The sequence below is a fragment of the Hyperolius riggenbachi genome, chromosome 1 (genome assembly GCF_040937935.1).
Source record: "Hyperolius riggenbachi isolate aHypRig1 chromosome 1, aHypRig1.pri, whole genome shotgun sequence".
Taxonomy (NCBI): domain Eukaryota; kingdom Metazoa; phylum Chordata; class Amphibia; order Anura; family Hyperoliidae; genus Hyperolius; species Hyperolius riggenbachi.
Window position 1 is genome coordinate 575,609,086 of NC_090646.1, and position 11,509 is coordinate 575,620,594.

At 47.9% G+C, this 11,509-nt stretch overlaps 1 protein-coding gene across 2 annotated transcripts in view; it reads right to left on the minus strand.

Annotated features, from left to right (window-relative positions):
- Positions 1-10,193, minus strand: part of VCAN (versican) — a 156,225-nt gene extending 146,032 nt beyond the window's left edge. Inside the window, exon 1 of one of the 2 annotated variants that reach the window (XM_068247930.1) lies at positions 9,909-10,193. In XM_068247930.1, coding sequence (XP_068104031.1) covers positions 9,909-9,914 — 6 coding nt within the window. In that variant the 5' untranslated portion in view covers positions 9,915-10,193. The remainder of the gene's footprint in view (positions 1-9,908) is intronic. The other variant, XM_068247934.1, reaches the window with a different exon arrangement.
- Positions 10,194-11,509: the final 1,316 nt, after the last annotated feature.

Here is an 11,509-nt window from a genome sequence, read left to right on the forward strand (position 1 = left end):
AAATCAATCCCAAAGTTGATTAAGGGAGTTTCTTATAGCAATCAGGTTGATACACGAACAAAACAGTGTATAAAAGCAAAGTTGTGGAGAAAACACCTGCTCACAGGGCCGGTGCTACCATAGGGGCAAACTGGGAATTGACCCAGAACCCCTGAGTGCTGCCATCCCCCTCCACTCCCCCCAGCTCCAGCACAATCTGGAGGCCCACACTGATTACTATTCCCCTTCCGAGTTGTAGCAACTTGTGGGGACACATAATTCGGGCACCGGCTATTGCCTGGCGGCTCAATTACTCTTTTTTGTTACTAATTTGTGCAGCATCCGGCTGATACGCCAGGCGCCCAAATCAGACACGCAGCGTTACCACCGAAACGGTCGGCACAGCGCTGCACCAAGCTGGTTTGCATCCCATATCTCCCCATATCTCCCCCTGACTTGTGCTCCCCAGGACCTCTAGCAACTCACCTGTCCCCGCGAGCCCGCTGCTCCATTAGTCCATGCACTCTCGTCTTCATCGTCACCTGGCCACATCTTCTCAGTGACCTGGCACATGTCATTGTGTAGTAACATGTACCGGTTCACTGAGAAAAGGCCCCTGCGAAGATCAAGATGAGAGCACATGGACTAATGGAGCAGCGTACCTGCCGAGACAAGTGAGTTGCCACACTAATGAAAATTTTGCAGGGGCCCCAGGGAGCACAAGAGATTTGGGGGTGGATCTGGGAGCTGCCACCTTATCGGGGGCCCCGGAGGTGAAGTTGCAGCAGGGTGGGAAGTATCGGTGTACCTAGAAGTGGCCCTGCCTGTCCATGACTGGAATGCACTTGACCAGTGGCGTAGCTAAGGAGCAGTGGGCCCCGATGCAAGTTTTACAATGGGGCCCCCCAAGCACTCTATACATAACAATTGATCCGGCGCACCAAAACCTGCCAATGGCAACTACAGTGTCAGAGGTGCAAGAAGGGGATGGGGAACAGTTTGTTAAGGATTACCACTATTCAAAGTATCTATAGAAGTGATTATTATCAGTACAGGACCAATAGAGAGCTAATGCTGTGGTTGAGGGAGGGCCCTTCGGGGCCCCTCTGGCCCAAGGGCCCCGATGCGGTCGCTACCTCTGCACCCCCTATTGCTACGCCCCTGCACTTGACAGGGCATTGCAGCTTGCTTCCTGTAACCTGTATATCTAACTGGGAGAGGGTCAATTACGAGTGACCATGTCACGTCCAAAGTAGAAAAATGAATATAGGCCACACTGTATTTCCCAGCATTTCAGTAGACAACATGTGATGAAGGTAGTGGCAGAGGGCAGTAACAGAAACAGTGACAAGGGTGGAACATGGAAACTGTATGCACATTTGTTTCTTTAGCTGTACAGTTCACCTTCCACCTCACCCATATTCAGTTTTATGTGCCATATATTGTGTCAATCACAACGCTGGCGTAGCTTGTTACAGACTTGTAATTTGCCGAAAGTGAAGTTTCAAGACCCCAGTTTCTGAATACAAGCCTGCATCAGTATCAGTATGGATAGGTGTAGAGCTGCAGGCAAAGACAGCTATAAAACAGACTTTTACATTTTAAAATATGTTTTAAAATGCAGTGCAATGCAACAGTAATACTTATAATTTACTTACAGCATATGATCTGACGGTTTAATAACCAACATTTTTAGTTTAGTTGGAAGATATTAAAAGTTGTGTTACTTTACATTGCTTAAAGGGAACCTTAACTGAACGGGGGGTAAAGAGTTTCACTTACCTGGGGCTATAACCAGCCCCCTGCAGCAGTCCTGTGCCCTCGGCGCCGCTCTGGAATCCTCTGGTCCCCCGCTGTCACTTAGTTTCGTTTTTGACGACTCACCAGTCGCCGGCCGCCATGCGTATTATTGGACGCATTCACCAACGCAATTAGCGCTATTGCGGACCGCAACGCATCCAAAAGTACGCGTTGCCGCATATCTACGCGTGCGGAATGCGGAAACTAAGTGACAGCGGGGGACCAGAGGATTCCAGAGCGGCGCCGAGGGCACAGGACTGCTGCAGGGGGCTGGTAATAGCCCCAGGTAAGTGAAACTCTTTACCCCCCGTTCAGTTAAGGTTCCCTTTAAGTACCCATGTTGGTGAGATTCCCACACTTCCTTTTCTCCAGCCTAGGTTGGAACCAAGTAACCACTATTGGAATTCCAAACAATAAGATAGGAGATGATGTTTACTTTATTGGGCCATGCTTTTTCTTATGGTGGCATAGTGAAGCAGCACTGGGTCCTAAGTTTATATCTGATCCAGAACACTATCTCCATGGGGTTTGTATGTTCTCCTTGTGGTTGCATCTGATTTCCTCCCACATCCCAAAACAAACAGATAAGATATCTGACTATCCGCAAATTTTCATTTGAATGGAAAACAGTGTTGTGGCGCCGGTGGGGAGACCTCAGGAAGCTGGATCAGTCACCTGGCGGAAGCGCCCTGGCAAAACAGGATGATCAGGGATGGATTTCTGCAAAGGCCACAAAGGCTTGTGTCTTGGGCGGCAGCTGGTCAAGGGGCGGCTGCTGCATATGAAATAAGAGGATGCAAATGGAATACAGAGGTTGCAAATATGAAGCAACACATAGAAATAGGGACCTTCTACCCAAGGGATCAGCATATTACTGAAGGGGGCTGCTGTATATGAAGATTAGACATGGAAGAAGGGGTTGCACATGGATTAGAAAGGGGCTGCACGTGGATTAGGAATGGGCTGCACATGGAAGGGGAGCCACACAAAAATTGTGTGTCAAATTAATAAAAATCTATTACAAACTAGAACTGGAATGATTTTTGAGTGCTATATCCACTGGTATTATCTATTATTTTATTAAGTATTGGAGTGGGAGAGTGGGGGATGATAGGGGCCAGGCCCAGTCTGCCCATGATGCCAAGTGAGGCAACTTCCTCAGGCGGTAGAAGTCTGGGGGCAGCACCAGGCAGAAACAGGAAGTGAAGAGAGTGCCTGGCTATCCTATACTGGGGGCAACTTTACCTGGCTAACCTATACTGGGAGCAACTGTAACTGACTACCTACCTATACTGAGGGTGGTTTTTTTTTTTGGGGGGGGGGGGCTCACCTCAGCTAAAACGTGCTAATTGTGGGGTGCTGTGCAATCATTCCAATTCGGGGGGGGGGGGGGGGATTGTCGCTACCTCAAAAGTTTGCCTCAGGCAACAAAAAGTCTTGAAACAGCCCTCATAGGGGCCAATGAACACATAACATTCACGTGGCTTTTTACCGCATCGCGTGGTACAAGGATAGTGGTGGCCGCAAGCTGATCAATTTTGTTTTATCACTTTTCTGAATAAAATTGATCTGTATTGATTGCTGAAATACAGTACTACTATTGATACTTTTCCTGTAGGGAAATATTGATCAAGTACCCAATCAAGTCTAACTTGACAAGCTGCATTACTCATTTTCACCTGCAGGGGGCAATGCAGGTGGAAACATAAATTGCCTTTTCTTACTTGGTACCGTACATAGAAAGAGCAATGACTTTCTTGCTGACACTCTGAAATTCTCACTAGAGCTCCCATTTACTAAAAGTCTAAAATAATATATCTTTTAAATGGAAAACACGCCATAAAATAATAAAGAAAATGGTGCCTTGTGCACAGTTCACCAATTTGTCCCTAGGGCAAATAAAGTCCTCGGTATACACCCCATAAATAATTTAAACACCACTGACCCCGATGTATCGCTGACCCTTCCAGCCCAGTGGAAGAATACATTGTAACTCTTTGAAGTCAGAATAAATTTAGTGTTTTTTTTAAACACAGTGTCCTGTGAAGAAACTTTAATTGACAGCTATGTGATTGTGGGGAGCATGACATCACTAGGCCTATGGTGCTGCTTCAGTGACCCAGTCTAATCCTTACCTCTCCATGCACTGCTCTGATCTCGGCCTCTGTGAAGTTACCATACACCCCTCCCCTCTCCTACACTAACAATATGCAGTTGTCAAGTAATGCCATTTCCTGGAAGTGGGTGGTGTTAGCTTTGAATTGTGCAGGCATTTCTTTTTATTATCATGATTTCCATCTTGCATCCAGTGACTGGGAATGCACAAAGGTAGCAGTCTGCAAAGGAGTTATGGGCTTAGTAGAGTCAATTATAACATCTCAACTGGAAAATGTAAAGAACTATCATGCTTGGAAGAGTGGTAAAGCGGTGCTTCCTGAAGGCCTCAGCAGAGTCCTAATGTAAATCTACAAAACTCTGGTCTTCCCAACCCAATCAACTGTAACTTGTTTACTCTGGCCTTGTCCTTTGAACAAAATGTTATGTTTAGACAGAGAATGTGTTGTTTCATAAGTCATTAGAATACCCAAGCAGCTCGGGGTGACTATAAACTAGTAGTTTTGGGTCACCCCGAGCTGCTTGGGTATTCTGTTGATCTGGTCCAAGCCTTGTCCCAAAGAGCCATATCAATCCTTCCATGCACTGAGAAGGACCAACAAAAATCAGTGTGATGAGAAGTATGTAATAAAAGAGGCGTGTTCCTGGATCCATGAATATGGATTGGTTAAAAGGGATGTTTACCCAGTGAGCACTTCAAACGACACGGCAAACATAGCTTAATGGCTGCTCAATCAAATGAATGGGCACCAGCAGTACTGTTTACCACTGTTTACGCAATTGATGTGTTTTGATCCCTACTCTTTTTGATGTTTGAGGCGACCCTGAAAGTTTACGTCCCCGCTCCTGTGTCTGAAAAACTATGATCATTGCTAAAAGCCGCTGAAAGCCACTAAATGCTTTTCTGCATGTTTGCTGAGTAGCATTTAACCAAGATGAAGCCAAAACCTTGGGTAAACAGGTCTGTTCAGTTTGACAGCTGACAGTGGTTGTCCTGGTTGTTGACCGCTAGGGATCCACATAACTGAGATGAATGGGAGAAAGGGGCGTAGCAATAGGGGGTGCAGCGGTACCCATCGCATCGGGGCCCTTGGGCCAGAGGGGCCCCGGAGGGCCCTTCTTCAACTACAGTATTAGCTCTTTATTGGTCCTGAACTGGTAATAATCACTTCTATAGATACTTTGAATAGTAGTGATTACTAACAAACAGTTCCCTATCCCCTTCTTGCTCCTCTGACACTGTGGTTGTCCTTGGCAGGTTTTGGTGTGCCGTATCAATTGTTATGTATAGAGTGCTTGGGGGACCCCATTGTAAAACTTGCATCGGGGCCCACAGCTCCTTAGCTACGTCACTGAGGGGAGAGTCGATCTTTCGTCGTTTACCATCGATTGCTCAAGCGCCGTGGTAGATCAGGTTTTCCTGGATGCTGCATGCATCTTCTGGAGTTTGTGGCATTCTGGGCTACACTATATCCTCCTAGGGCGCTAAACGTGACAACCAACCATGTCAGGCTCTGTTCCCATTTGAGCTGATAATGGACATTTTTTGTCCATTCTACTCTCATTGCAAAGTCATTCATACTTGTCACTGTGCAACTGATCCGTTTGATCCATTGCAGTAAGAGGGCCGCACTTCTGTGCAGTCCGCGATAATCCTGGGCAGGCGGATGCGTTCACCAGATAGCCTATGGGGGTAACGCATCTGTCCCGGGCTCCAGCTGGGCCACAGCGGACCATTGGAGCGAACACTACACTGTCCGCTCCTGCTGGCAGCGCGTGGTCCGGCATGAGTGGTAACCGAGCCTTAAACGATTTTCTGTGTCATAGTAGAAATGCATTTGGCTGTGACAAATGAGGTGCCAGGAGCAGTCCGTGTGAACCGTCCCTTACAATACGCGTGAGAGGCATAGGGCGCCACGGAGTCAACGTAAATGCAGCACCCCCTTGTACATGATGACCAAGATGGCACCCACGTAGGTTGGCTCGGTCACATGGCTCCCTATGCCATGTGTACCACAAATAATTCTGATTACAGCTCTTGCTGTACATGGCGAAATAAAACTGATTCTGATACATGTCCCTGCATATCCATTGCATTTACACACATTAGTCCAGTTACCTGAAAATGCCACCAAATGCAGAAGAAACGCTTGCAAACCACCCGGGCAAAGCTACAGAAATGTGCACAAGCCCTGTATGCATTTCCCTAGGAGCTATACAACCCATAGAGGCCAGCAGGTTTGTGCAGGGAAATAAACATGATCAGTATATATACAGTATATCCCTGCAGTCCACGTGGCGAGCGATAGAATGGGTATTCCCTGGACATTGTGCAGCCCCCTCCCTCCTCTCTGTGCAGTCACCGCCCTAGCTTCATGCAGACAGCTGGCTTTTGTTATGTGAGACTCATCTGGGACTGAATCTTTCTCGGAGGTGAAATCAGATCCAAGCCCCTCCATTCACAGGACTCCTCCGCTCTGTCGCCTTACCATTCATCCCTCCACACTGCACACTTCGGTGACTCTCTCTCTATAGCAGCACCCCCGTTTCTTGCCTAGCGCCAACTAAACAAGTTGCTGTCAATCCAAACTGTACTACAATCATCCCATCCCAGTGATAATCTGCAACCAGATGCTGGCTGACAATACATCGTTTCAGCATCCCCTATGGACTTTTTGACAGCCATACCTATGCCAATGCCAGACACAATGTGCCCCTGCTGAATGCAGCTGGCACAGGCATAACAGGTAAATGCAATCCATTAGCCCAGATGCAGTTCCAACAATGACCACATTTATAATCTACAATCACATGCAAGCGAACACACCACAGGTTAACTCTTGATAGAAAATCTTTTGTGTTGCTTTTGCATGGCATACCTATGCCAGCCCAGACACGATATGCCCTTGCAGGCTACAGCTGGGAGAGATAAACAGGTAAAGGTCATGAATCCTATCCAAGATGTCATTAATTATCTCAGCATGTTTTCTGTTTTCCTCTCTCTAGCCTTTTTAGACCATGACTGGCAGCAGCAGCTGAAGTGGTAATAGGTGTCAGTCAATCAGTAAAACAAACTGTTTATTGCCAGCGTGCTATTTAAAAAAAGATGTTGTGTCTAGCTAGTTAGCCAAATCTGTTTCCACCATGTATGATTAAAGGGAAATCCTGCTCTTTTCACCAATCAATAACCGAGCTGGTAGACTTTGCACAGAGAGGATTAGCTAGGAGGTGACTGATGCTCTGCAAGCAGCAGAATGACACAAAAGGGGGTGTGTGAAAACCTCGTGGACGAGAAGCTTTGCAGTAAAGATGCTGCAGGAAGCAATGCCTCAAACCTCCAGCAGATGGCGCCGGCGCCCGCTCCAGAATACAGCGCATTCCTAGACATCCCAGCAGAAGCAGCAGCATCCGAAGCACCAGCAGGAACAATACCAGCCTGCGACCCCCATAAAACACATCAGCCCCGCTATAGCTGTATGATTATCCGCAGAGTGGACACAGTAGCTTCAAGGCTGACCTATCCATGCCACAAACTAAGCTTCTGACTTTCTTTGTTACAGATTTTTTAGGAGCTTGCCTGCTGGAGTCCATTTCCAACCACATAAAGTCGCTACTCTGTGTAGCTGGTACCCCAGAATGGACGGACGTGACTTTACACACAGCCATCAAAATGCAACAATACAGTGTCACATCTGAGAGGTCAATATTGCCTCTAAGGATAGAAATAGTTCCCACAGCATGGCCAGCCTGAGAGGGGGAGCAACAGGAGACATGCACTCATTAACTTGTAACAAGAGCTGAGCCTGTACTACGTGCCATTTACACAGCAGCCCGGGAGCCAAGGGTTAACTAGGAAACCTGAGCCTAGCATGTAATACAGAGCACCGCTGCTGCTAATTCATTTCTGTGTGTGCCCATTCTCTCCTTCTCTGTGCCCAGCTGCCCATTCTCTCCTTCTCTGTGCTCATTCTCTCCTTCTCTGTGCCCATTCCCTCCTTCTCTGTGCCCAGCTGCCCATTCTCTCCTTCTCTGTGCCCATTCTCTCCTTCTCTGTGCCCAGCTGCCCATTCTCTCCTTCTCTGTGCCCTCTCTCTCAGTCTCTCTGCCCATTCTCTTTCTCTGTGCCCATTCTCTCCTTCTCTGTGCCCTCTTTGTCCTTCCCTGTGCCCATTCTCTCTTTCTCTGAACCCAGCTGCCCATTCTCTCCTTCTCTGTGCCCATTCTCTGTGCACTCTCTCTCAGTCTCTGTACCCATTCTCTGTGCACTCTCTCTCAGTCTCTCTGCCCATTCTCTTTCTCTGTACCCATTCTTTCCTTCTCTGTGCCCATTCTCTGTGCACTCTCTCTCAGTCTCTGTACCCATTCTCTCCTTCTCTGTCCCCATTCTCTGTGCACTCTCTCTCAGTCTCTGTACCCATTCTCTGTGCACTCTCTCTCAGTCTCTCTGCCCATTCTCTTTCTCTGTACCCATTCTTTCCTTCTCTGTGCCCATTCTCTGTGCACTCTCTCTCAGTCTCTGTACCCATTCTCTCCTTCTCTGTCCCCATTCTCTGTGCACTCTCTCTCAGTCTCTGTACCCATTCTCTGTGCACTCTCTCTCAGTCTCTCTGCCCATTCTCTTTCTCTGTACCCATTCTTTCCTTCTCTGTGCCCATTCTCTGTGCACTCTCTCTCAGTCTCTGTACCCATTCTCTCCTTCTCTGTGCCCATTCTCTGTGCACTCTCTCACTCAGTCTCTGTACCCATTCTCTCCTTCTCTGTGCCCATTCTCTGTGCACTCTCTCTCAGTCTCTGTGCCCATTCTCTGTGCACTCTCTCTCAGTCTCTGTACCCATTCTCTCCTTCTCTGTGCCCATTCTCTGTGCACTCTCTCACTCAGTCTCTGTACCCATTCTCTCCTTCTCTGTGCCCATTCTCTCATTCTCTGTATCCATTCGCTGTGCCCTCTCTCTCCTTCTCTGTGCACTCTCTCTTCTTCTCTGTGCCCATTCTCTGTGCAAATTATCTCTTTTTCTGTGCTCATTTTCTCATTCTCTGTGCCCATACTACTCTCCCCCCCCCCCCCCCCCTTCTCTCTCTCTCTCTCTCTCTCTCCCCATTCTCTCATTCTCTGTGCCCATGCTCTCTCTGTGCCCATTTTCTCATGCTCTGTGCCCATCCTCTCTTTCTTTGTGCCCATTGTCTACCTATAGAAAAACTAAGTTCATTGAATGGGAAATATGTTGGCAGTATATGTAAAAAATTATTGTATTTTGCTGTGGGCGGGGGTGTTTTGGTTGGAGTAACAAGTATTATAAACTGTTTAATATTTTCTTTTTTACTGCATTTAGTAGTACACGTTTACGTGTATTATAAACTTTAGATAGTAAGCTGCCAAGAGCAGGGCTCTCTCCGCCCTTTGTGTTTTGGAATTTGTTATACAGTTTGTTCATCTCGTTACATTTGTCACTGTGTAATTACCATTGTACCAATTGTATAGCATGTGCCAGTGTCTATATTTTATGTGTGTGACATCTGTATTATTATGTTGGCACACTATCAGTGATAATAATAAACTGGTAGAGTGTAGATTCGATCTGAAGGTCCATGTGCTGTGCTTTGCTGAAACCCCCCAGCCCGAGACCCCCTCCGTGCTTCTCAGCGTTGCCTTGGACAAAAGCAATCTCTCTGCAGCTCTGCAGAGTGGGGCACACGCTTTCTAGGAATAGTAGAGCTCTGCTGCTGCTGCTGCTGCTATGAGATGTCACCAGGCTGCCCTGCCAGTCAGTGGGCATCTCTCATCATCACACCTATCAAGTGATCTCTCTGCACATCTTTTCCCTTTGTGCTGCAGAACAATACGCCTCTGCTCAGAGCAAAAGTTCAGCCACCAGGTGATACACACTCTTTCTAGGAATTAGGTTAAACAAAAAACCCTCCCAAACAGTTACTGATCATCTTAGAGGAATAAACTGAATGAATCTGTGGGTCTCCCTTGTGACAAAAGAGACAAAGGACACAGTAAAACGTGTTACCTGCATAGGTGACTTATTAGATTCTTAGCTGCATCAAGTCCAGTGTTACACAGTGATGTATTCCAGGGGTGCCTCTATGGAAGGATGTTGGAATAAGTATATCCTGAGGTCAGATGTGGAGAAAGATGTTCTTTAGATGTTCTTCTTCTTATCAGCCTATAGGTTTTCCCGTTGGACAAGGGCAGCTGATAGACCTCTCTCTCTCCAGCGTGTGTCTGTAATGAGTCCTTGTGAAAGAAGAACCAGAGTCTGTTTGGCTGCAAGTTCAAATGCGGGATATGACACCCCTCATGATTATATCATTATACCGTCAGCAAAGTGAGAAGGAGGGGCGGCCAATGCAAGAGGAGGGCTAACTCACCCTCCCTCACTCACTCCAAGGAGTCACAGATCCCAACTACAGCCCCAGCCTCCCACCTTATGCATGCAGCCCATCCTACAGCATGTTACACTTCTCTCACTGCATCCAGCCAGACAGGACAGTGCAGACTCTGCTACATCCCAACACTGCTCTCACTGCATCCAGCCAGGGAGGACAGTGCAGACTCTGCTACATCCCTACACTGCTCTCACTGCACCTAGCCAGACAGGACAGTGCAGACTCTGCTACATCCCAATTACAGCCCCAGCCTCCCACCTTATGCATGCAACCCATTCTACAGCATGTTACACTTCTCTCACTGCATCCAGCCAGGGAGGACAGTGCAGACTCTGCTACATCCCTACACTGCTCTCACTGCATCCAGCCAGGGAGGACAGTGCAGACTCTGCTACATCCCTGCACTGCTCTCACTGCATCCAGCCAGGGAGGACAGTGCAGACTCTCTGCTACATCCCAGCTCTGCTATCACTGCATCCAGCCAGAGAGGACAGTGCAGGCTCTGCTACATCCCAACACTGCTCTCACTGCATCAAACGGGGCTGCCTAATACACAGGGAGGACAGTGCAGACTGCTACATCCCAACACTCCTCTCACTGCATCCAGCCAGAGAGGACAGTGCAGACTCTGCTACATCCCAACACTCCTCTCACTGAATCCAGCCAGAGAGGACAGTGCAGGCTGCTAAATCCCAATGCTCCTCTCACTGCATCCAGCCAAAGAGGACAGTGCAGACTCTGCTACATCCCAACAACAGCCCCAGCCTCCCACCTTATGCATGCAGCCCACCCTACAGCATGGTCTTTCGCTGCTAGAAAGAACAGAGCAGACTGCTGCATCCCAACACTGCTCTCACTGCATCCAACTGGAATGCCTTGCCTAATACTCAGGAAGGACAGTGCAGACTGCTGTATCCAGCCAGAGACGACACTGCAGAATGGACTGCTACATACCAACACTTCCCTCACTGCATTCAGCCAGAGAGGACAGTACAGACTGCTAAAGTACATCCCAACTCTCATGTCACTGCATCCAACTGGGCTGCCTAATGCACAGGGAGGATAGTGCAGACTCTGCAACACCCCAACACTGCTCTCACTGCATCTATCTGGGATGTTTAATATACAGAGAGGACAGTGCAGACTGCTACATCCCAACACTGCTCTCACTGCATCCAACTAGGCTGCCTAATACTCAGGGAGGACCGTGCAGATTGTAACA